The sequence below is a fragment of the Neopsephotus bourkii genome, unplaced genomic scaffold, assembly GCF_033783945.1.
Source record: "Neopsephotus bourkii isolate Nb327-2 ecotype Australia unplaced genomic scaffold, CSIRO-AGI_Nbou_v1 NB_1767, whole genome shotgun sequence".
Taxonomy (NCBI): Eukaryota; Metazoa; Chordata; class Aves; order Psittaciformes; family Psittacidae; genus Neopsephotus; species Neopsephotus bourkii.
The window spans coordinates 11,078,111-11,104,684 of NW_026902241.1; the positions used below are offsets into that span (position 1 = coordinate 11,078,111).

The 26,574-nt window shown below is 43.5% G+C and overlaps 1 protein-coding gene across 3 annotated transcripts; it reads right to left on the reverse strand.

Annotated features, from left to right (window-relative positions):
- Positions 1-811: 811 nt before the first annotated feature.
- CAPN9 (calpain 9) lies at positions 812-26,009 on the reverse strand. Of its 3 annotated transcripts, XM_061378839.1 has the most exons (20): positions 25,648-26,009; positions 21,048-21,117; positions 20,472-20,590; positions 19,752-19,885; positions 18,966-19,134; positions 18,087-18,170; positions 17,764-17,849; positions 15,876-15,953; positions 12,808-12,968; positions 11,955-12,112; positions 11,101-11,309; positions 10,440-10,476; positions 8,774-8,854; positions 8,249-8,306; positions 7,902-7,966; positions 5,441-5,509; positions 3,983-4,061; positions 3,194-3,310; positions 2,116-2,174; positions 812-1,301 (listed from the first exon to the last, which is right to left on the reverse strand). In XM_061378839.1, the coding sequence occupies exons 1-20, from the start codon at positions 25,858-25,860 to the stop codon at positions 1,275-1,277; spliced, it is 2,073 nt and encodes a 690-aa protein (XP_061234823.1). In that variant the 5' UTR covers positions 25,861-26,009; the 3' UTR covers positions 812-1,274. The 3 variants fall into 3 exon arrangements, 2 of the variants coding, with proteins under 2 accessions (XP_061234823.1, XP_061234824.1); XM_061378840.1 differs by lacking the exon at positions 2,116-2,174; XR_009729305.1 differs by lacking the exons at positions 812-1,301; positions 2,116-2,174 and having other exon boundaries at positions 5,437-5,509.
- Between the last annotated feature and the right edge of the window lie 565 nt (positions 26,010-26,574).

Below are 26,574 nucleotides of genomic sequence, written 5' to 3' on the forward strand. Positions count from 1 at the left end.
TCATTGTTTGAACTTCACCTTTCCTGCAGCTTGATCTTCCTTCCAGAACCGTTCATTAGGTCTAAATCTAGAGAAAACAAACCCCTGGCTGTCTCAATGATTCTGGACAGTAGGGAATGCAAGATTATTCTAGGGCCATCTCTGTCACTGCAAGGAAGGTTTCAGAAAACAAATCCAGACAGTTGATTCATTATAAAATAGACATATGTTGTGAAGATAATCATGGAAACAAATCCTATGAAGACCTCTTAAGTCCCTGACTTCTATTAATGTTATTTTTAAAGCCAGCACTGGCTACCCACATCACATGAATCATACCATGTAAGTCACAAATGCAAAATAGCAATGCAAAACAGCAATAGCTGCAGAGATCAGGGCCTTACCAATGAGCACATTTAATTCATCTAAAATTATCACAGTTGCTCTTCTGGAGCATGTGTTGTGGGACACAGTCTTGGACTGCCTGGAGCAAAATGGCTCAACACAAGAGATCCCTGTTTCAGGGCCACATGTTCCTCTGAAGATGAAGGCAAGCTGTGTGCAACGCTGCCGAAACTGGCTTGAGGGACACGATCCGGTGTGTAACAGAGGAACTTTGTTGGTAGCAGAAAAGGACTGATAGAAATTGAAATGCAGGATTTTTTCTCTAAACTAAATCTGTGATGAATGTCAAACCTTAGCTTAAGCATCCTTCTAAGGAAGCTTGGACCAAGGACCTCTGTCATAAATACTCAAGGCTGAATTTAATCCAGACATTCCGTGGCCTTCCTTTGTCCACCAGGCTGCAGTTCAGGTGGCTGTAACAGGGGGCTTTTTGTGTAGCTACACAGCATGCTGGAAATGAATTCCAAACGGAACAAAGTTTTATGCAACCTTATATTTTCAAAAGCACCTTACAGTAATCTCTACCCAAGGAGCAATAAAGACATTTAATGACTATAGTCTGCGCTGTGCTGAAAATAAACACAATTCTAATTTGTAAAAACCTGTGGTCACTCAGGGGTATCAGTTTCAGGCTCTTTGAGAGCCATGTGTGCCCCATCCAAATGCCACTCACAGTACTAAATCCAGTATGAGGCTTTACCAAAACCAAAATATGATCTGACTGTTAAACTCCTCAAGAGGGCTGGGGACCAGAAAGGGTGGACAGAATGCATGTTGCTCCTCATGAAATCTCCTGGTGAAGTCTGCATGCAAAGGGGACCTCAGCTGTTTGGGGCAGAAGTCTCAGCAGCGATATCACCAGAAGCTTCCGGCATCCAAGTCAGACTTCTTCAGATGTTCATTGCCAGGTTGATAAACTAAGATTGGAAGAAAGATCAACGTTACAATAAATGATTTCAGGCCCTTTTCTTCCCCCTTCCTTTCCCCAAATTAAAGAGATGTTCAAAAGCTTTGCCTTGATTTGAATTGACCCCATGTAAAGAAGAGTACCTTTGCTCACTAGGCTTTTACGTCCTGACACTAAGGACAAACTTCAGCCAGCATTTACTTCTGTGGTTTGAGGGAAGGAGGAAGAGCTCTCCAAACACTAGAAGCCCATAATGGCAGTGGTTTTGTTTGCATCCCAGCAGTCTGCATGGGCTTCCATGATTGTTTTGTCAGAGAATTTGTTGTGCCTGGCCCCAGGAAGCTTTGAGTTGGTGTTAATGAGAGACAACCCACATATATGACAGGGAGACAAAGAGAGCACAGGAAAACAAGCCTGTTCTGACTGGTGAGAGAAGCAGATGATGGACATGCACAGGCAAGACTGTTCTGCACTCCTGGGGGATTCAGGGATAATGAAAGACCTCCCATCTCCATCTGCAGCTTCCCCTTTCCCCCACTGAGAGCTGGCACCTGAGGAAGGAGAAAGCAGGGAATGTTGAAAGGTTGATCAGTTGTCAATACGCCACAGAGCAAGGAAGAAAGGCAATACCACGGAAGAGATGTAACCAGTGTGCGTGCTGTAAAATCCCAGCCCTGCTGAAACCTATAGCAGATGCCCCCTGCACTCTCATGGACACAGATGTCACCTGAAGTGCCATGCAGAAATGTTCTGGTTCTTACAAGAGGAAAATGCTCTAGAGAAGCCCCATCATTTTGTCAATGTTTATGAAGCTGTGCTCATACCTCGCCTATATTCAGGTTAATATACTCCTTGTTTTTCACACTCAGAGCTTGGAATACTCCTGAAATGAAAAACAGGACACCAGTGCTATAAATACACCTCATTCATATTCATACATGAGCTCCCCATCCCACAATGATGGGTGGCTGTGCCAAGGAGAGGGAGGGCCTGGCGCAGAGGCGAATCACTTAGGATTGCTTGGTGGTGGTAGCTGCTATGACAAAACAAAGTCCTTGCAAGAGGAAATGCCTTGGTGACGTAAAGCCCTTGTGCATATCTCACTTCAGGACTTGACTGGAAGAGGGTGTCCTGGATACTAAACCATAGCATTTGGATGATACTCTAAAAATGAAGCCAATCAATTTGCATTTTTTTTCTTTATCTTATTTAATTTTTCTCTCTCAATAGCTTAATACTTCTGTTGCCACAGACCAAAACAGAAAGTAAAGAGAAGAACAAAACAACAAAAACTGGTGACGAAAGTTGATTTTGCTTCTCATAGAGAGAGCTGCATATGATTTGAGTTTGGAGTCACACTAATGATCACTTCAGCATTTATCCAGCCATTTAATCTATCTCTACTACTGCTGGAATGAGGGTGACCCTGCTCACAAATGAACTGGGGTGTAGGGTGCTCAATGTATGAGGAACCATATCACCTGCCAAAAGTGGATAAGTACAGGATATACCTATCCAAGTACATGCCAATTATCACTTTGCATGAGGCACAGGCAATATTTGAACCTTGAACTTCTGTGATCCCAAATGAAGCTCATGGGTGAGCCACAAGAAAGGCTGTAACATGGACTTTGCCAGCATTCTTCACATGCCTTCTATGTTGCTGCAGTTTGTGAAGCAGGCTCTATTCACATAGGGAAATTTTCCATTAGCAACAGAACATTTTTCACTTTACAGGAGAAAAGCCATCCTAACAGCAAATGCTAAACACAGCTCCTTTCTGTTAGCCATGTACAGATTTGGTCTCAGATATTGTGCAATATGCTCAACGACAGCCAGAAGAGGAACATTAGGGTTTTTATTTTTAAAGGGAAAGAAATTCCAGAGGAAGAAGATACTCACGACTTGCATTCTCTAAGCGAATTAAGCAGTTCAGAAAATCATCAAAGTCAATCTGGAACTGTTCATCAGAGTATCGGAGGACAATCAGTTGCAGCAGGTAGTTGCTGAGTTGGTATCCTTCCCAAAGACACACGCACAAAGGAAAAGTGAGCAACCTCACTGGCCAGGGAGGAATCTGCAGATCTCCACTAACTAATCTTGAAAACCAGCTAATGGCAGGATACTCAGTGGCACACAGCCATCCTGAAAGCGATCTGACCACAGAATTCTTTAAGCTTGCAATGCATAACAAACTCTGAACAAGAAATGTTGCAGTCACTGCAGTTTCTAGTCCATGCGCTTTTTGATGTATGAGGGACCATTCTGTCTCCCTGAAATTTGGAGGGATTTCTGTAAAACTAGGTGCTTTAATAGAAATAATTTGCAGTGAAATGCACTGACTGCTCTTCATAACAAACAGCTTACTCACTGTTCCTGCAGCCCTTGAGTGCAGATGGACACTGAAGTTGCTTGTTTCAGGGTCTAACCCTGCACATGTTCAGCCCTGTTGAGTTCAACAGAGCTCAAGAAAAATATAAAGACTGCTCTCACTGACTGCCCTGCAGGACTGGAGATTCCTGGGGCAAAATTAGTCTACTTGATATCTTCTCTAGGTGTGCAAGTCCTCTCTGGGATTTAAACCTCCATTCTGTTCAGGGGCACCTGGCCAGCATGATTGATTGCAACCCTCTTCACCCACAGCCAATGTGCCTGACAGGTTTCCCAGATAAAATGCAGGGCTATCCTTACCTGCAGCTTTAAGTGCACTGCGAAGCTCATAGGAGGACATGGACCCAGATTTATCAAAGTCAAATTGAAGAAAGATATTCTATAACAAAATGAGAACATGGAAAGTTTCTATGCATATGAAAGGGAGCACGGATATGACACAGAAAAGCAAGGTCTTTATTGCTAACTTGAGCATTTAAGAAAGCTGACAAAACTTTGGTCCAGATCAAGTCTGATTTTGTAACTGAGGAACAAATCTAGGTCGCAGTTCTCTTTGTCATATGAATAGGTTGTTGTGAAACTTCAACCAAGTACTGCCAAACCCACGTATTCAAAATAACAAGGTGCTTTTTGTAAAAAACTCCATGATTTTTCAAAAGGTGATTTTTTTCTGGGTAGGATGTATTGCTCTTTGTCTTTTAATTCTTTAACTGATGCATCCTCTTAATCTCTTGTTATGTTTTTCTCTATAATTCTGAGGGGTAGAGGCAATTGGTTTAACATGAACTTAAGACTGTAACTTGCCCATTTGCTGCTAGGTACAAAAGATCCAAGCAGCCACATTCATGGTACAACCAAGAGAGCTGGTACAAACATTCAGACCTAAATATTAAATAATTATTAAACTAGAGTTAAATTCCATCTTTTTAATGAGATGACAAACTCAGCTACCCTTGGGATGTATTTAGAGCTGTCATCACCTTCATCTTAAATTTATCCAGCAAACATACGTGCAAATCTTCCAATAAGATAAGAAGGATTTCTCAACCCCCTTGTTAAAGAATAATGCATGCTTTGTTAAATGTGGCATTAGTACCCAAAAAAAGCATTTGCCATTTTTGATGGGCTAGACAAGAAGCAGGGAACTGCATATCTTGAATGCTTGGGTGAAGCACGAATTCAGAAGAAGCTATTTATGACCATAAGGAAACAATTATGTTCCCTGTATTTGAATATTCAGTCTGTGGCCTGATTCTGCAAGCCTGTTTATTCTTACTGCCATATACAGTGGCAGGGAAATGTGTTTAAATTTAGAATCAACACTTTCCCAGGCCTCCGTACAGTTGACTCCTGAGAGATCAATAAAGGAAATGCAGTGACATAGGGAATTATTGCTTCCTACTAGTTATGAATCATCACTTTCTACTTCTGTACAACAGCAGTAATGGAAATGCCTTAAGTTTAATTTTGATAGGCTTGTTTATTAGTGTCCTTTGCATTCTTTATCCAAACATAGTTGATTTGCTTACAAGAATCTCTGTTATTTCCAGAAAACCAGTATGGTTTAGCATCATGGAAAGCTAAGAATGTCTTTGACTATCCAAAACAAGCCCCCATGCTTTTAGAGCATTTGTTTTGAGTTAAAATTCGTGGCTTGTAAACATTCCTGTTTCCACTTTTGTCTGCACATACATAATAAACTATGCAGGAAATAGCTAATGAAATGGAGAAACAAACACAGCGAATAATGTCACCTACTATCCATTTCTTCATTTTTTCCCAGAAAACTTTGAACTCATTAAATTCCAGTTTCCCGTTGCCATTGGTCTGGCAATCTGAATTAAGGAAAAGGATTCTCTACCTAAAGGTGCAAATTCTGCCTGAATTTATAAGCACTGTTCCTTTAAGCAGAAAATGTGAAGTTGCCTGGAATGCCTACGGTGCCACTGAAACCCATATCGGGATTTCTCATGAGGTGCAGCTTGAGCAGTTACAGTCATGGCTGTGGCTGTGATACTTGGGGAACATTATGTGATATAAAAACACAGCTGAGCAATGCAGGCTCCACAGGAGAAAGAAAGACAGATTGTTCTGAGGCAGGAACAGCTTTGGATGTAAATGGGATATAAATGGTTCAGAGAATTAAATTACCTGATTAAAACAAATTGCTACTGTACTCAGAGGAGTTAGTTAGTCAACTGATGTGCTATTCAGTATTTTTACCTAGAGACCAAGCTCTGTTGCAATGGCTTAACCAAAAATTAATGGGCGTTGTGGGGTGAGGCTGGCAAAATATGGGTTCTCATGGTCTGAAAAATAGAGTCTGCATAGCATTTCTGAGAGGCAGTGTTTAGATCAGCCTGTCCTTCCCTCTGCCTGAAATATAAGGGTCTTTAAATACTTATTTCACTGAGTTGCTGATGTTGCCCAAGCACAGCTCGCTTGCATGATGGAGCACTTGCTCTGAAATGCTAAATAAGGAATGGGCCCATTCCGCTTCCGCTTTCCATCTTACTTGCCAAGACAAAGCCCTTGCTCAGATGGACACTAGCATAGTGAGGATTCATAAAGGTAAAAACATGCCAAGTGGGGTCAAGATAATGTCTGTCATTATTTTAGCACCTTCAATGGTGACATTATTGGTGCACTTGGAACCCGAGGACATTACTGCTCCTGCAAAAAGTCACTGTCAATTTACCCAGCCAGGTTCTTCTTCCTGAGGTCATGTAGAACTTTGCCCTCACTTTGTGCGACTGCATAGTGACAGTGGCCGGGGAACTTGGTGGCACTGGGAGGGGACTCTGCCAGTGCTGACTTGGGTTTGCATTCATGTAATTTTGTTCCTCCGTGTACTCCAAATACCATGTCCAGAGTGTGATGGTTGTGTCTGTGTTCCTTGTACTGCTAAAGCAGAGGAAGAGATGTTTCCCCATTTATTCAAAACTATGCAGAGATTTGCTTGGAAGCATTGCAAATAATGGAAACTATTTAGTTATAGCCTAAATAGTAAACCTAGGAATGCTGCCATGCTCCTGTGTCAAGTGCAGACCCTGGCTCTGTCCCAATACCATGTAAGGATGAGATGTGAACATGGACCAGCTCCCTGTTGAAGCTTGGCTCTTAAGGGAGGAAATTCAGGACTGGTGCCCTGTTTCTCACTGTATCTGCATGGTGACTGATCTGCACTAAATTTAAACATTATGGATATTGCTTTAACAGGACAAAGTTTTGTCTGTTTTGGTTTTCTGTCCTAGTGTTTGAGAGGATGTTACCTCTGTTACGGACTACAACAAATAAAGCAAAAGATAAGAACTTCTCAGCTGAACAAGCAAGACATAAAGCAAATGTTAGATACTTGCCTTGTTAGGACAGTATCTGTTCTGTCTCACATGTAACAAAATTGTCTATCAAGAAAGCATGCTGTGAAAAACAGGCCTACCTGAGGAGAAGCCATGCTAAGCAAACTCTACAGGCACCAGAATGTTGCAAAGGATGAAGCTGGCGGGGAAGTACCAGGGCTATGATTCATCTCACCTAATGTCTGAGCAGTTACTTAGCATTCCTCACAGTCAGGCGCATCCAGAACAAGCATAATTAAACCATCTTTTTCACTATCTATAAAGGAAGTCTAGAAAGCTGGCTTAGATGTAGACACCTACACCACAAATGACTAAATTTGGACAAACTTTTCACCCACATGTCTGCTTCCTGGAGTTCCAGGATCTAGCTGTAAGACCAGATTTTCCAGCTATTAGTCTGGCTGTCAAAACCCCCCACAGCTTTGATATCAGCAATTTTCAACACTCTGCTGGTCCTTAATTTGTGACCCATAACTTGCAGGCACAACCCTGCCTGGTGAACTTAACCCTCCAGAAAACAGACTTTTCTTGAGTTATCTCTTGTAGGCCTTTTTCAAATAAACCACTGCTTGAAAAATGCACTGGTCTATATGGAAGTAATTAGAGAATTACTTTTAAAAGTGCTCAGCATTAAAGCATCTGCCTCTAAGTCTGCAGTAGAAAATAGTCTGTCTTGAAGGCCCTAACCCTAAATTTCTATAATAAAAATCAGTATACAACTTTCATGTATTATTTTTTTCTTTGGGTGGTGTTCTGCCATGACGTTACTACATTCATTGCTGATATCCATAACAGGTAACCCTATGGGGAATTATATTCAGCATTCAATTAGCCTCACAAGCACTTATTCGAAAGGATACATCCGTCAGAGAAATGATATTTCGGCATGAAATGAGACTTAAGTTCTTGAATCTGATGTTTTTTGCTGAAAAAGCACAATAAGAAAGAAGCCATTGGGTAAATCTGCCTTCTATAAACTGAAAGTAGAAAATAGGATTTCGTAAGTGGGCATAGCTGCCTCTTAGTCCTCATGCTGGAGGCAGGGCGAGGTCATGTTTAGATCACAGACCAGATGTTTTCCTGGCTCTGCACAGCTGGCTAGAGGACATCAAGCAGGAGTCATAACACAGCCTGTCTGTAAATGCATTTAATGGCAGCTTTTATAAAGTTCTTTACACCGCTTACCTCAGAGGATATCAGCACTTACTTCTTTTTAATACAGCATTCAGAACACATTCAAGTTCTTCTGCAGATATCTCCATGTCCTACAGTAAAATAAAGAAAAAAAGAAGTATAGCATCTGTTACTTGAATATTTCTGTAATCAAACATACCAAAACCCTCAAAAAAACACAAACATCACCCATCTGTACTTTATTGCAACTCAGGAAAAGAGAACCATACAAAACCCAGAAAAGGCTGAAAACTAAAGGGCTGCTGTGCATAAGTCTATCTGAAGGAGATCTCCAGTGGGAACCACTGATTCAGAGAAAGTAAACTGCACTTGGACACTGAAGTAAATAAGCTCCCTCAGACCTTGAGTTCCCTTTGGTCCTCCTGCTTGCTCACCAGCAGCTACACCCTTCTCCAACTAGACCTAAGGCATGGTGACATCTGGTGCTCAAACAACACACTACAACTAAGCATACTCCCAAAAAACGTTTCACCTGGCCCGCAGAAGTGTCTCACCCCTTTCCATATCCCACTATGACCCACAAAGGTTTTGCACTCACCTTTCCTGAAATCTGCTCAAACAGTGCCTTGAAAAGCTTCTCTTCTTCAGTTTCTTCTGGGTTTGGGGTTGAGGTTATGGGCTGCAACATCAACCACAGAAGTCATTAGATGAATTGTAAACCATTACATTTGTCCTGCATATAGCCCCTATGTGCACCAGAGAACCAGAGTACATGTTAAAATAAGGGTACACATACTCCTGAACATTGGCAGACTGGAGGCCACCCAACCATCTAGCTGCCCAAGGGGAGTCTCACTCCCCCATTTCCTTTTCCTGGGTGGTTGTGTAGTCTGCCATTGCCTTTGCTATGTCAAAATCAAGAGCACCCATCCTGGCAAACAGCTTTTCTCACATCCCACCCATGCACCACTCTGATTCCCTAGTCCTTAAGCAACCGCAGCTATACCAAGCTCTTTCCAGCAACATCATTCAAGGATCTCTTGTCATTCTTTAGAGCACCAGCCAGAGGTGGCTGTGCTTTGGCGTATTACTCAGCACCATCCTAAGCCTGGAAATGCTTTCAGCTGGCTGGCAGCTGAGTGCCTCCATGCAGTCTCAGAGGTGTAGAGACCAGGCTTCAGTCTACACTGATGACCAGAGAGATGAAATAGTACAGAACCATTGCTATAGTTGGGGTGACCATGTGAACAGAGAGTTCTTGGGCCAAAAAAGTGGGGAAAGAGAAGGCAACAGCACAGTGTAGGAAGCAAAGAGTAGTGTTTTGTTTTGCCTACCCACAGAAGATACAACATGGGTGCTATCTAGTGTAATGTCACCAGAGTGGCCGTGCTGACACTGCTTGGCCACTTACAGTTTTTTTGACTGTATGTATTTTAGAATCATAGAATGGTTAGGGTTGGGAAGGACCTTAAAATCATCTGGTTTCAACCCCCCTGACATGGGCAGGGATGTTCCTCACTTATTTCTGCTCAAGTTTGTATGCAGTCCCTTAATGATACTGGGACAGGTGAACTGATTGACTTTGCTACTGAACGTGGTCCTGAGAACCCAGGAAAAGAGACACACTTGTTACCTGGTCCTTGGAGGATACATGAGGTCTCGGCTTAGGTTGTTTCCATGGGAAGGCGCACCACAATTAACAGTTTATTTGCAGGGATACACTTAAACAGGAGCTGACTCAGACTCAGATGCAATTAGTGCTCAACAGGCAGACCAGGCCATTCAGAAACAAGAACTCAATCATTTCAATAGGCACACACATGTGCCTAGTGTTCCCTCCCAAGCCCTGCAGATATTGATAAGTAAAATGAAGTCATTTGTATGCAAAACTAATGTAGGTCTGTTGGCATTCTCTTGCTTCTTCTTTTTTTTTCATTATAAATCAAATTTTAAAGACGTGAATGGCCGTGTGCCTCCCTGCTGCTACCAGGTGTGTTTTCACTGCACCCATGGTGGCTGATACACTCTGTCGCCAGCTGATGCTGACTGCCTTCAAGTGGATACAGAAGCACAATGATTATGATTTTGATTGTTACAGCTCTTTTACCATATTCAGCAGAACTGGCTGTTTCAGTCACATACACAAAGCTGGCACTCGTATAACGTTCCTGTGAAATGAACGTGTTTTAGCCAAAGACAGTAAAAGAAGTGTGTGCTGGATTCTGCTGAGCTATTCTCTTTCTACTTTAACCCAGTAGGCTTACCTCAGGGAGATCAATGGCAACGTTCTGATCTAGATCCCTAGAGAAAACAAAACTTTATTGAGTATCTGAAGATATTCAACATCTGCTTGGGGTGGAATCTTGCTCATTACATTTTCCAGAGATGAATGATAAAACTGTATTTTTTATTGAACAGGTTAAGTTTAGCTAAAATTCACCTGACAATCACAATTTTGCACTGTTTGGATTTTGGTGTGAGCCCCTACAACCAGACTTGAAGCAAGGCTCAGGGAGGGCACAGCTGTGCATGCTGCCTGCTAAAGAATTCATCTCATTCTTTCTTCGTTGTGCACACACTTTTTCCTCAATACCCTTTTTTAGTACAGAATTGTAATTCAGGCAAACTCAGGGAGGAAACGAGCAGGAAACAAACACTGCTGCATTCACAGAGTTCTGAACATTATCAAGTAGCTAGCAACTCTTACTTGCCAAGCTTCTAGCGGGCTCACCATGGCAAGCTCTATTTCACCACCTGCTAAACTCCTCTCCAAAAGAAGTGTCAGGTTTAGCAAAAATGGGCAGGAGCTTTCCATACCAGGGCTCTGCTCTAGGGCTGGGTGTCCAGCAGCCAGGCTCTCCCCAGCAGCAACCAGCCTGACATGCAGCTGAATACTGGAGGGCACAGGGCTCACATCTGACTTACTCAGTGATGGCTTTCTTCTCAGAGAAAATCCTCAGGCAGAAATCTGCCTCCTGGTGTGGCTCAAACGTGGTTGGAACAAGAATGTAATCTCCTGGTGGCAGCTTGAATCTGTTAGACACTTCCCTTAAATTAATGTATGTTTTGCTCCTGGCCTTGGAGGGGTGGTACCTGAAGAAGTCTTTGCCCAAGTGTCCATCTCTGCCAGGGCTCTAGAAGGGCAAACAAAGGCAGTGCTGCACTACCCAGTGTGTGCATGGGCCATCCTTGCCCCTTTCCCAATCACACAGCCAAACTCTGGCTGGTACAAGCCTCTCACCCGGATCCTGACTCTCATCCCTTCATCCAGGTGCTTGCAGCAGCCCAGCTCCTACCTCATGGCAAAGACCCACTGCTTGTGGTCCTTTCCCACCCAGAAGGCAGTCTAATAGGATTCTGGGATGCTGTCTTCCTGCTGAAATATTCCCTGCCATTAAGTGCCACAATCCAAGGCAGGATGTCACGGAGCAGTGACAACAGTTTTGCCAATTCCAGCCTCACTTGGGGGACAGGCACTCCTGCACCCCAAGAGGCTCATAAGAAGCAACACCCCTCTTTAAGAACCAGGCAGAGGATGACAGAATCATGGGGCCAAGGAGTCTACCCTGGGAACCCACGGCCCCGTAGGGACTCCTAAATCCTTCTCTGAGAGGGCATTATCCCAACCATGTAAAATACTCTGTGGGGCTTGATGTAACGAGAAGATTATTTCATGAGCAAGGACCCTAAAAATACATAATAGCTGGCAGGGGTACAAACCCAAAGAAAGATGCTAATACTGATAGTGCAGCTACTGCACTTTAAAAGCAATAAAGTACCTCATAAATAGAGTAGCCTATGGTTAGCATTTCAGCGCCAAGCTTCTTGAGTTTACGGCGATCCTTCTGCATCAGCGCCGCTATGAATGTACACTCATCTTGTCCATCGTCTTTTTCTGTCAAATGCAGCTTGATTTGTGGGTTTGTCCAGAAAGTGTCTGCCAATGTAAAGAACACCAGAGAGTTCCTTGCCTCAGAATAATAATACCACCACTACTATTACTAAAAGAAAAAATAAAAGAAGACAAAAAGGGCAATTAAGCTGAGGTTTTGCTCAAATTTAGTTTTCCATTCCCTGTCATGCTTCTTTCCACTAAGCTCTGCAGAAAATAAGCCAAATTCTAGTCCTTCATGGAACTAGGTGTAGAAAAGATTTTAGGCCTGATATTTATTAAGTTACTGTGGTTTAAATAAAGTTGTCAGATGGGATTTTGTTAAAAGTAGAGTATTACAATGATCCCATAGTGCTGGTGCCAATCTGGAGTAATACATTTCAGGTCCATGCTGCTACTTCAGAGCCACATAAACATGCTGGCTGAGTTGGATTTTTTTCTCATTTTACACTTACTGCTGCAATTTAAGGGACTTATTTGGAGCTAGTCCTGCTCATGCAAATGTAAAGAAGAGGCAAATCAGATCCAGTGAACTTGAGAGCAAAGAAAGCAGTTCTTACACTGCAAACTCTCAAGTGGGACCATATGGACATTCGTCCTTTTGGCTGGTTCCTGCCAGCTGAGCATCAGCTGGCCTGGCCTGCACCCACAATTCTTGCTGTGGGGTAACAGGAAAGGTGGCTAAGAGTGGGTAAAGACTTCAGTGCTGGCTTCTTGTTTTCAAAGCAGTATCTATTCACCTAGGAAATTTCTACATCCTCCTGCAGTGGATCCCCGGACCCAGCTCCCCTGGTGGATGGTCACCTCCCACTTGTGCGCAGTGCTGTCTTCCAGGGCATCTGGAGTCAGGTTGCAGATCTCAACTTTATCAAAATGCACTTTGAAGTCTTCAAATTTCATCCTGAGCAAAAGATATGGGAAGGAACAGGCAGTCATTCACTTCAGTGAAGGATGCCCAGGACACTTACACCCTGGAATCTGAGGGCCAGTTCACCAGCTTGTGTGGATCTGAATAGTTTCAGTGACCATGGAGATATGCTGTGGTGTAAACCATAAGCAACCTTACTGTCTGGGTCTCATTCTGACACCTCTTAATACCTTTCTTTTTACACTATAATTCTATTGATCTTATTCAGTTACCATTGAGCATAAGATGAACAAAAGTGACATTGGCACAAAATCTGTGATGGAAAGACACCATCCTGGCCTTAATGGCTGCACCTATATTGCCAAAAAGCCTACCAAAGTAAGGCAGGCACCTGTGCAGGAGCTAAACCTACCTACAAAGCATCCAGTGCCAGCCACATGACAGCACTACAGGGAACACATGGTAATAGATTAGCCATGGTACTTCAACTAAAGTCACACTTGGGCCTCTGCTAAGGTGCCTAGTTTCAAACTGCTCACCCTCCCCTCCTTTATGAGTGCCTAGGATCCTATGCTAGCAAAAAACATACACCAAACATGAGAGGCAAAAAGGACGTTTGGACTTGAGTAGTGGCTCCTACCTGCCCTTTAAGGTGGTATAGAAACACTGCTGCCTGCTACTGTGTCACATAGAATCAGAACGGTTTTATGTTGCATTGCATATATTTTATACCCAACGTGGACACCTATACTTGGCCATGGGAAGGAGGAAAAAAATGCCACAAGACAGATGTTTTTGAGCTGTTAGGCTGGGCTGGTTGAAACTAGACTGCTCAGCATGCTGAGCAGCAGATAAGCCATGTGATTTTATCTACCAAGTAAAAGGTCAATAAGATACCAACAGCCCTGCTGGACAAGGAGCCTTGTGTTCAGGACTGAGCAAACAGCCAGGAGAAGGGGCAGACAGAGCCAGGCACCACTGGCCATGGTATGCATCCCTGGACAAATGGAACAGAGCAGGAAAGCTAAGAGACAGCAGTTTGCATGGTGGGCACTGCAAGGACAGGAGGCCCACTGATGCTCTAAACTGAAGGTAGCCTTGGTAGGCTGAAATCCACTCTGTAAAAAAGCAGAGGTATTAGGCCTTTTTGAGGGCAATTTAGCATCCAGATGTGTCCTCTAGCCCTCTCTTTCCATGGACCATGAAATAATGTACAGAAACTGATCTCCTCCCTAACACAAATTTTAACACCCATCTTTTTCCTCCAGTAGCCAATGCCTAACAACAGAATGGGGTAGCAGGAGAGCAAAAGCTCTCCAGGACTGCATTTTTATTTGCAACAGTAGCCGATAGGACCCAGCTAGCCCTCGGTGTAGCTCACCAGATCATTTTAATGTCTTTATGGATATATCACATTACCGCTCACGCAAAGTCTGTATGTGAAGCCTAATAGGGAAACTATCAAGGTGTGGCTTAGAGGGGGGCAAAGAGACAAACACTCCTCAGAGAAATACACAGAAGTCAAAAGGTATTAGGAAAAATAAGCCTGATGGACTGGGTGGAGGTTTAGCTGGTATCAAACTTGCCTGACTGGTTTTGGAAGCATTTCTTATCTTCTGCATATAATTTTTCTCTACTTAACCCCTTCAGCAGAAATTTCTGTCCAGGGGCTTTTGTTTCTGCTCTGAATGACTGAGATGCTGGATGAGGAAGGTCAACATTTGTCTGGGTATGCTCAGCCTCATTAATTTTTATTTGCCTCCCCAGGGGACTTACTTAACTCTCAGCTTAGCTCTGTTGGACAGACTTTTTAATGTATTTCATTACTCATTTGATGCCTACTAGCACGTTTGCACCTCCATTACACAGCCAGGCTGTAAGTCATGCCCTGCACGGACTTGCTGAAGTTGCTTGGGTTCTGCGTAAAGTCTTTGACTCCTTTTCTTTCACCTCATAAGTTCCAGCTGTAGACAGGTCAAACACAGACAAAGAAATCCAAACCAAACACAAAATCTTTTTGGAAAAGCTGCTAATGCCCTATTTCATTTGCAATGTCAATAGCAAAATAACTCAAAATAGCCTAAGTAAAAATATTTAAGTAATGGATCAGCCACTAGACTGTCTTCCCTCCAGAGCTATCAAAACTGGGGATAAATCATTTAATGTGGCTTAACCTGCTGCATTGTCTATCATAAATCATTTTTTGGGCCTAAAGTTGAACTTTGGATTAACTTGCATGAAAAATCTGGAATAGCCCTCTGCATAGCTCTCTGGATTTACCTCTATGTAAAAGAGATGAGCATTTCGCCTTAGAAAATGTGATTAGACACATTGTCAGAAGTGCACAGCATGGTTGATATGGGGGGGGGGACAAGACATCATGTGCAAGTCAGCCATCTGCTCTGTCTGAGATTGTGAATTTGGCATGAGGAGCAATTCACACTTCTAAAGCAATTTTCACCACTTTTTTTTTTTTCTCTTTTAATTTCATCTTTTCTTCAAATTTTCCATCATTTCACACATAACTTTGTGTTCTTTTACTTTCTGTAACAAGTAGCATTGCTCCTCAGGACTCCCTTCCCTTCCAGTGTAGGACTAGCATCACCCCTGAAGGCATTTCAAAGGTGATAGAGTGCAATACAATGCTCCTTCCTGTAGAGCTTGCCTTTATTCATGGGAAGGACTTAAAGGGTGTTACATCAAAGGGAGACACACAGTATTTGAAATATGATAATGCCATTAACTAAGCTGACTTTTAAAATGCCTTTTGTTATTAAAATAGACACGGGCATGCATGAAATACACAAAAAACCAAGTTATTATTCTACCTGCCTCTCCTAGGCGGAAACTGAGCATTTTCTCACACAGATACTTTCCTTATTGGTCACTTGCACCATGATTTCTGACTAGATCCACACACTTTAAAACCCCATGGCTTACCAGAACTCCCCATCATCCCGTGCTGCCTGAGACAGGCGTCTCTGCTCTGATGGGCTCACTGAACGCCACTCCAGAGAGCTGCAAGAAAACAAACCCAAGTTTTACTACAGAATGCGGCTCAGAACGACTGGCTGGACACAGCAGCAGGCTGTTCTTCCACATGTGTTTCATTTGATCAGCTCACACAAAGAAAGATGCATCTAAGAGGTTTCCCAAATCCTGTTATTACTCATGGTCACAGAGACCTAACTAACATAGCTGGAAGCAGGACCAAAGATTCCGAAGCTGCTGTGGGATGGTCCTGTGTGAGTTATTGCCTGCAGTCAGAGTTGGGACTGCTGTCAAGTAATGGAGTTGGGTATAATAGGGCTATTGGTAAACATCACGATTTTGGTAAGTCACACCTCTCCTTAAATCTGTTTTCCATCTGCAGCCCCATCTCCTGCTTTATGTTTGTCAATAATTCAGGGCCAGATGTTTCCTCAAAACTGAGTCAATAGGAACTGAATAGGCTCCTTCCTCATACAGAAAGATTTGCTGGAGTCACTGGGGTTCCAGGTAAAGTATTTGCCTTCTTTTCATCCACATCTACAACTTCAGCTGTGGCAGATCGAAACCAAACAAAAACCCGACAAAGCTTTTTGGAAAACCAAAATGCCCTGCCACATTTCCAACCTGACACAATAAACAGGCAGTAGCAGGCCTCTTGTGTTGAGGTTTTTAATTCCAGCAACCACTGCAAAATGTTATTACAGATTCTTGTATTGACCTGTGAGCCCCTCTGCACCCTGACTTCCAGCAAACCTACCAAGTGCAGAATCAGAGGTCTGCTTTGCACAGCCTTTTTCAATAAACAGCAGGAATCGCCAGATGCCTGTCCTGATCTTAACCTCTCAATATTCTGAGATTTAATCACTCGTTATATATGCCAATTATCCACATTTTTCTTTTTCAAGATAATGAAGGATCAGAGCTGATGTGGAAACATTTCGTTTATTTCTGAGTCATGTGAAGGACAGAGTCATTCAAAGTAACCCTGCAGATGACTTTGTGTCTCAGCAATTTTAAAGGGCCAGGCAGGTTATGGTTTCTGTCCTCTACATCTATATGAATACAAAAAACATGGTAAAAGTGAAACAGAAATGAAGCTGTATGTATGTGCAAAAATACACCGAAAGTGTACGCTGGGGGAGAATGCAGTGTTGGTTTTTATTATACTTTTTTTCTTTTCCATTATCTGCACTTTGTTTACATTTGGTAGTAAAATCAGACTGGTTTTCAGCCCCATCCTATTGTGCTTTTGGGTTCTTTCACATCTTTGGTAGGTACCACATTGAGAGGATCTCATTGAACGGTCATATATAACCTGTAAGGTTCCTGCATATCCCTAATGTGTTTAGAAACCAAGATCAATAAATACAACCAGAGATTCATAAGCTACTTAGAGGGGGTAATACAATACCAATTTCCAGCTTATCTGCAGGAGGACAAAGTACGGATGTTGCGTTACAAGTACTACAGCAACAGCCTTGTAAAAATCAAAAGAAAATTCACTCTAAATGTATTATTTTTCCCATTAGTAGTGTCTTAAAATTAACTTATCTCATTATAAAAATTAACTTACCCCATCATTCAGTATTAATGAATATTTTTTGCTAATGCTAGATTTTGGTGGCTAAACAACTTTAGTGTCCCCAAACATGGGCAGCTCTGAAAACACCAGGGGTGACATGTTAGTAAGGCAGTAACACTGGTATGCACATGCAAACTCTTGATTTAATTTCCTGTGGAATAGCTGGGGCTGCAGAAAGGCAGCTGTGAAGCAGTAGCTGGGATTTGGTTAGGGTTACCCCTTGTGAGGCAAGCATGTATGGGACAGCTCACGCACTTGTCACTCCAGGGGCCATTCCACTCGACCTGTCCCCAGGGGTTCCTTATCCTTATGAGCTGCACTTGCCGGCCCCGATAGCTCACCTGGGGAAGAAAGAAATAGAGAAAATATCAAGTGTCAGTAGCTAGGGAGCAGGACTTCTCCTGTGAGCAGAGGCTGGGCAAGCTGGTATAACAGGCAGGCAAAAGGCGCAGGCTGCTACAGGAGATGTGGGAGGGAAAGGTTGATGAGAAGTTGGATAAAGCCTGAGGATAACTGCCCCTGCCACCTGAGGTCCAGGAACATTCCCTTATCTTTCTCCTTTGCACTGCTGCACGTACCTCATCAATGCCAGTCACAGAGTAAGCGTGGCCCTTTATAAGGCCAAAGGGGGTTTTGGCTTCTGACTCGGCAGCACTGCTGGTCTGAAATACAGAAAAAAGGTGTGAATCTCTCTTTTCAGAGTGAGATTGCAAGTGGTGCAAATTGGTCCCCTTCAAGCATCAGGTGGGAGCTCAGTGGCTAACCAGTAGTCTGAGAAGACAACTTGGCTGTGTGCTCAGTGCAGGCAGTGATGGTGCAATGGTGCCCTTTGAACCCCTGAGGAAAGGATTTTTCAATTTTTGTTTTTTTAAGCATTGTTCACACATAAGGAAAATGAGGCGGTTCCAGCCTAAAACACCTTCTCCGCCCCTGGGATTTTGTATCAACATCATCTGTGTTTCTGGATCTCAATCTTAACTCCCATTCAAACGTAGTTTATGTTAGCTAAGGAATGCAGCAGGACAGCTGCTCTCAGGCTGAGGTCAGGTGTGATATGGTCTCATTTCTTCTGAAAAGATATTGATGGAGCAGCGATGGCAGAATTCAGGGCTGAAAAAAAAAAGCCCTATTTTGTAGTCTCTGGAACCAGTAAGTCCTCAAAAAGCTATGGCCAATGTTAATGCCAAGCAACCATGTAAGTCGAGAAATCAAGTTCACTCTCAGCAAGTGCTCGTACTCATGTCATTATTGCCTTAAATACAGCGGCCATCACCTCCTGAAAAGTGATAAATCTTCTCCTTGTCTTTTAAACAACTGTAAGAAAGGCTACCTTAATACTACATATCCAATCAGTTCATAGCTATTATCTGCAAAGTTAAGTGCATATCCACCTACTGTCTTAAATTAATTATTTTCAGCACTGAAACAGAGAAATTCAGACCCTGTTTCTTACTTACATCAATGGAGCAGCCCACCATGGAGCATCTTTTCAGAGCTTTCGCTAGGATTTCATAGAAATTGTCAGGAGCCTTTTTAACCTCATACATTTCTCCTACGCCCCCAGTGAAATCCTCCATGGCTTCTATTGTGCTGCCTCCTTTCAGAACCTCGTAGCTGCCGTTCAGCCTGCAAAACACATGCTGACCATGAGACATGTTTTCAAACCTTTGAAGAAACCCATGTTTGAGAGCTTTCTCACATGGGCATAAAATTGCAGCAATGGTACTGAAGTCAAAAGAAGCATCCCAGAATGCACCCAGGATAAATGGGAGGAGTATTGGGATCATTCTGCTTTCTTTGTTAATTTCATTTTTAATTCATTCATTTCTCTATATCCCTAAAGCCTGGGGTTTTTCTTTCTTTAGTGCCCGTTGTCAGGTTGGCAAGGACTGAACACCACTGTGTGTCAGTGGCTTGCTACCTGCCAAAGCATTTAGAAAGGCAGAACCATCAACTGAGGTTTGAGCAGAGACACAAATGTCAGGATTCAGGCTTTGATGCAACTCTGTTGCTATCAGCTAGGGGTTTATCTAATGATGTGCTGGAAGCTGGACCAACTCACAAGAGATAGGCATAACATCTTTGGCTCAGGGCAACAGCAAATGCAAAAAACACTTCACTGCCACCAAAAAATACTGGATAGAAGCTGTTCGCTGGAGCTGTGAATAATGTATGCACACACTGTGCTATATACACATTGTGTTATGTACAAATAGGGAATTTATGCATCTGCAATGACTTACTTGGCATAGGCTTTCTCTAGTAAGGCACTCCAAAATTCATTGCGTTCAGCTGAGTGCAAGAAAACCAACCCGCCATTGAAGGTGGGTAATCTGTCATCAATCACGACATCCAGCCACTCGTTGTGCTGCCAAAACTGTTAAGAAAGTATGGGGCATGAGTTTGCTGACAGCATGTCATTTCCTGAGCGCAGGACTCTGGTGTCCCAGCACTTCTAGTTGCAAGTCATAGGCTTGATTAGAAGTCATATGTAAACCATTCATTCCCACTGTAACATATTAGACTGCTCTGAAAGAAGGGTAATATATCTTAAGAAAAGACTAAAAGTGCAGAGCTGTACTGTAGCTCCTTGTCTGGATAATGTTACTTATGCAGCTACACAAGTGGTCACCACATGATTCAAGTCACCTCTGAGACACACATGTATTACGTATTCCACTACAATTCCTTACATCCTAAGTGGAGTTTGTGTGCCAAGGAAAATGTGACATAATATCTAAGGCCATACATCTCTCCACAGAGCAGAAATGGCATGCCTGTGGGAGGCTGACATAGCCCACTACGTTGTTTCTCAAACATGAACAGTGTAAGCTCAGCAATCCATGGTTTTTTTTCTATTTCTCCTCTGCAATAACTGGCAACCCCACTGCAAAATAGACCATGAAATATGATGACAGAAAAGTGCTTGTGCTGTGCCATGTTACGGGATGTGTTTATCTTACCTGGAAGTGAAATATTCCAGCATAATCTGGCCCAAAATTTTGATCCAATGGCACCACTCTTGATAGTGTTTTTTCATTCAGTGTGAGAGAAGCTATGGCTGCCAATAGCCAGCAGTCACCTGTGAATTGAGAAAAGGTAAAAAACTCCTCACTTTCTTCCCTTCAAGAGGAGAAAAGGTGGGTTAGGGCCTAGAGAAGATGTTACGGAAATTAGCTTCTACCCCTCTTGAAATACAAAATACACCTGTATGTCCTCAGGAAGTGTGTCCCTGTCTCACCAGGGCAGACTGCTGCAGTTTGGAGGTGCTGGTAGACAAGAGCTCCCTTGGGCTCACAGTACCCTCACATGGAGATCCTTCCCTGATCTTGAATCCCACTGCACCAGGATGGTCCCTGGCATGGATGGAAGGGTGCTACCAAAAAAGATGGCTGCAGGCAAGATGAGCATGGCTCACCTCCACTTTCACTGCTCCCACCAGTTCAGGAGGGACAACGTCCTCTCAATGTGTAAAGATATTCCTGATGCTGCTCATGGGGTGTTGGCAGGACTGCATCAGCCCAGGGAGAATCACTCACCAAGATCCCCTTGACAAATGTCTGTTCTTGTGGCTCCTCCAAGGATAAACTTGGGGTCTTTGACAATGTCCTGTGAGAAAGGGAGAGAGAGACACAGAAATTACTTGGAACATGCCAGGAAACCATCGCTAACGCTCTGAGCCCAGATGTGCAGCATGCTGTATGTGCCCCATGGGCCATATTATCCTGCAGAGGTGTAGCCACCACAAAAATCTAGGTGGGGAATCCTTGACAATTAATTACAGTGTGAAGCAATCAAAGAATCAAATATCTTCATTTTTTTCTATTTAGTCAGCTGTTAATGAAAGGCCAGAGTTCTCTATCCATCTGTAGGCAATTGTTCAAGTATCATAGCACAACCAGGTCCAGAATCTCACTGTTAGACTAAAACCCTGGTTAATGGCTTTTTGTTTGTGTTTTTTTCCCCCCACAGTGTCTGGAAAAATCAAAATTGTCAATTAACTTTTAAATGCCAAGGTAAAGCCTTTTCTTTACCTGCACATGGTACCTGGAACACACAGTGTCTGACAACCACGAGACCATTTCCTCCTCAGACAAGCAAACAACAAAGGCAGAGTCCAGCCTTGTTTGTTTTATAGAAGAGCTAACACTACCCACCCTTGTGTGCTCAGAGGGACTGTTGCTCACAGGGGCATGAAAGCAATTCTCACGCATTCACTGTTCTAGTTAAACTACTAGCACCACAGCTGCATAGAAAAACTAGAGTGGCAAACCACTAAATGTGGCAGGAATTCACCTGTCTTTGCTTTTTTTCCCATGAACTGTAAAATGAATTTGATTGAGCTGAATAGAAAAGGGAGGAGAGGGTATCTAATATATTACTATTAGATACTAATACCTACATTAGCTGCTATGCCTGTAGTTAATGTGTCTGCCCTGATATGTTGTTGCAGACCCTATGGCATGAAGCAGAACCTTTTGCCTAAGTGACAGAAGCTTACAAAAAACCAGAATAAAATTAAAGAGAGGCAAAATAGAACAACACATTCAGGCATTTAACCTCTGCATTTGCCTAGAAGGAAACTGGGTTGCTTTTGGATCATATCACTGTATTTTGTGTGGGTGTCAGGGCAGGATATTGATAGTTCTGTTGTGCTTCCTGCACTTAGTGAACCAGCGCTGCTCCTGTGAAGCTCACCCTGCACAGGCAATATTCAGGAGGAAGCTGGTTTGCATATGGTTTTGTTTGCCTATGCTGGGGAGGAAGTGGTGGCCAGGTTGTGCCTCAGCCACCAGTAACCCAGGGGGCAGGTAACACAGCACACCCTGTCACCAGCGTGTGGAGCAAAGGGAAATCAAACAGCAGCCCCTCCTTACCTGACCCACCTGCTTGTTAAATACACTCCATATTGTTGGGAGTGGATGTGAACAATAAAAACACAGCTCATTGCCTTTACACATCAATATAACAACAGCTGATCAGGTAGCTGATCTTCAATAACATGCCTTGGTTTAGCACCATTGCTCCTGGGGAACATAATTCTCATGACAAGAAATGTATTTAGCTGTTACCAGGAAACTCCATGCGTTAGCAAGGGACACGATAAAAAACCTTTCCACTGACATGAGTATGAACATCAGATTCATGGCTCATTGCTTATTACACAGCTCTGCAACTGACATGGAAAAATATTTTCAATCTCTTAAATCAAAGCAAAAAAACAAAAGTAAAAATATCAATAGAAAGGGATAGAAAGGATTTTGGCTGGGCCTGTGCCACCTTCTCTGCTACACGAAACAAAACCACATTGCAAAAATAATATTGATTTCAAGGGGATTTTCAGACTGGATGGTGTAAGTATGTGTATCAGGGCTTTAGCATACTAAGGGACAAACCCCAAAGGTGGATCTTGCATTCACAAACAGCATGCAAAACAAAAATTCATGGATTTGCCTGTGCAAGGTTATTACCTACAAGTGGGGACATGCAGTCCTCACAAAGATGAAACGAGGTGACCTGTAACTCTCCTGATGCTACATCAAAGCTGTGTTTCTTTAGACTCAAAAGAAAACAAACTGCAGCCCCTGCACCTGTCTCACATTGGTAGATAGGGTAAATGGAGACCTACGACAGGCTGAGGGTGAGGCTATTTAGGTGACCTTATTTCTATTTGTGATTACACCAGTTGCCAGTGGCTGTTCTTACTAGGAGAATTTCCTTCTGCAGACCATAGGTTTGTTTGGCATTGATAAAACACTTTCGTCTTTCCTTTTTTTGTTTTTGTTTTCTTTTTCTCATTCTTCAGCTTATGTGTCTGATGTTCCTAGACACTAAACTGTTGAATTTATCCCAGCAGTTGAATTTAGATAAAGAAAGGAAATGAAAGAAAGGAAAGGAAAGGAAAAAGGAAAGGAAAAAGGGGAAAACACAATGAGAAAAGGGTCTTCTCTTCTTTGGATTGTTCTAAGTTAGAGTTTCAAAGGTTTTATTTGTAATGAAAAGGGATTGCTAAAGACAATCGCTTTCTGAATCTTAGCACACTTCAGATTTATGTAGGAAGTGAGACATTCATTTGGTGGAGATCCATGTAGCTCACTGATTGCAGTAGGAGGTTTACAGATTAGAGCTATCTGAGGGTCTTGTTCACAGTGTGTACAAACGTGTAGACATGCAGGTATATGCATGTCAAAATAACAAGAAAGCCTTTTCTATTCTCATTACTAAAGATTAAACTCTAGCAGAGTGTAAATCTGAAGACTAATGTTACCCTGCAATTACCCACATGTATTGTGCTACACTTCATCCAAGCTATTGTAAACTACTGTTAGGAGAGGTGGTAAAAACCAGTCACTGTGAAAAGCAGTTTGAATGCAGGTGCCCTACACAGGGGCTGTGATCTTGTGCTCACTATCTCCAGCACCACAGCCTTGCCAGCTCAGCTGTGGCAGCTAATATAGGTCATGCTCCAGGTCTATATCCCACTTGTAGAGTAAAATGGGTTACCTTGAAATGGTGTTGCAGTGCCTCTATGTTAGTGCTGTTCCTGATGGATAATAGAGATGAAAGTGACATAGCTGAAATGCTGAGGAGCCAGAGAAGAGCATAACTAAAACCCTGTCCTTACACATCCTCTAAGACTCCTCTGAGCTTTATTTCTTGCTGTGCGGCTCACTGAAGTTCACTTTCCTGTATGTGGGAATTGGAGTGTAAAGTCAAATCCCGTTTCAGGCAGTTTATTCTGTAAATGTTTCCAGTTCAATGTACAAAGATCACAAAGAAGACTGCAACAGCTACAACAGACAGATCGCTGTCCCTGGGTACCACGCACAAGGACACACAAGCTCTCAGCTGCCCCTGGTCACAAGTTCAACTGTTGTGAAACCCAAATGGAAAAAAAGACAAACTAGGACCTAACTGCTAGCCCAAGGAAAAACATTCTTTCTGATTTGATGTTGCAGGCACTTGCATTTCTTATGCCCCACAGCACTCCAGAGACACCACACCAAAAGTATTTCAGCCCCACAGTCCCATCCTGTGCTGGGAACCAGCCCCACAGCCATCCTAGCTTTTGTGCCACAGGTAGGGAAGGCAGGCAGCAGTGCCTGCAGGGGCTGCACTTGCCATGTGTACAGCTCTCCTATTTTTCATAGCTGAAACTTTTCCAGGAGAACGGGTTTAATTGTGCTCTGCAGTGGCACTATGTTAACTATCATCAGAGGCATTTGAACGCCTGTCACAGCAGATTAAGTTAAGCCAAAATTTAAACCCTTCTTTAAGTGTATTTTGTTCTTTTTCTCCGTTGGTTCTTTTTCTCCCAGTGTCGCCAAAGGAAAGTTTTCTACTAAGGGAGAGAGAAGCTTTCAGACTATGAAGAAAAAGAGAATAAATGTCAGTCATTAGCAAAGAAATGAAATTAAACGTAGCCACAGATTTTCTGTGGCTATTAGTTACAGAGTTAAGTGGGGAGAAGGAACCTGGAGTGATGTTGGGTTTGTGATCTGAGAGCATGTGACTATTGAAGCTTCAGGCTCTCGCTGTGTCATTAATGGTTGTTATGCAAGATGCATTAAGAGATACTTTTCAAGCCCTTGGCTACTACTGAATGGCTCAGTAACCATGGCATGTATCTGTAATCTCTCAAAGTCTCATGATGGAAGAGAGGAAGTATAAGAGTCTCATACTCTGAAAGTTGAAAGGTTTGAATTTTTTAAGTTTAACCTTAATTACGAGTTTCCTACATTAAGAGCACTTGATTTTCACACAGTTAGAGCAGCATCATGATGTATTTTACCCTTAATTCCTTGCACGTCCTCTTATTTTCATCTTAGCTGTTTGGCAGTCATGTAACAGAGAAGGGTGATTACCAGTTGTTTGAGCACATACGTAAATACACATCCATAGAGTGTGACTGTACAATGAGCTACATTTAAGACGTGGTGTGAACCCTTCCAGCGCTCTCATCCCACAGCTTGAGCAATCTGTGGGTGACATCCCAACACCACACCACTTCCCCTGAGATGGGAAGTCTCTTCCCTGCACTTCATCTCCTTGAACACGCCATGGTTTGGTGCAATCCCAGAGCACAGCAGGCTCTGACTTTTGGCAGTATGAAAGGCGAGAGCGCAATGTCATACTCACCCCGGGCCTCTTCCAGATGAAGGGAATAGGTGGCTTTTCACTGAAGAAGAGAGAGGAGTTGCAGGCAGGAAAGTCGGGATCCTCAAAGAGGACTCCCCTGCGCAGGCACTCCTGCTTCAGCTCCTCATAGGCCTTCCCCGAGCTGTGTGTGGCACGTGCAGCACCAGGCAGTGCCGGCGACCTCGGCTTCAAGTCCCGGTACAGGTAGGGCATGGCTCCTTCCCACCTGCCAGAGAGATCCCAGGGAGCCAAGGCTTGGCAGGAGCAGGCAGAAAAAGAAAAGGGAGCAATAAAACCTCTAGTGTCTTGTGAAATAAAGGGCAGAGGAAAAGAGTGTGCTATGGGGAGCTGGCAGCGTCCTCCAGCCCTCCTCCGTTGCACCTGTTTGGACTGCAGTGCCCTGAACAGCAGCAGAGACAACCACCCTGAAAGCAAACAGAGAGGGAAAGCGGCTGGCCCTGGTCACGGTTGGAATGGGAGCGGCGTGGTGGTGCCCTGTCCTGTCCTGGGGCAGAGCCAATGCGCCCGCCCGGATGGAAAGGGCGTGCGTGGTGCCACCAGGTTGGGATGGCTTCAGGGTACGCAGCGCCCAGCCCTTGAATTGTGCGGTAATGTCAAGCCCCAGGAGAGCAACCAGAGCCACACGGCAGGGAGTATCCTCTGCTTGAGCTTCTCACAGGTAGGGCAGCAGCGCGGTGTTACCGGCAGCAGGGATGGTGTTGTCCCATCGGGTGACATGAGGAGGGACAGCAGGGCTGAGAGGTGGCCATGGCCAGGGCTGCTCTCCCGGTAGGGGTCTGGCTGTGGGGTAAGGGCTGGTGTGTGCAGGAGGGGTGGTGGTAGCTAGTGGGGAGAGCTTGGAGCAGGACGTGTACTGAGCAGCAGGGAAAGTGGCAGAAAATGCTACACTGAGGAGGGATTTTAATG

Coding starts and splice junctions, on each gene's coding strand:
- CAPN9 (XM_061378839.1), bottom strand. CDS start 25,860: ATGCCCTACCTGTACCGGGACTTGAAGCCGAGGTCGCCGGCACTGCCT. Junction 12,969..15,875: donor CGGGATGATGGGGAGTTCTG/GTAAGCCATGGG, acceptor TCTTTTGCTCAG/GATGAAATTTGAAGACTTCA. Junction 12,113..12,807: donor AGGATGTAGAAATTTCCTAG/GTGAATAGATAC, acceptor TTACATTGGCAG/ACACTTTCTGGACAAACCCA.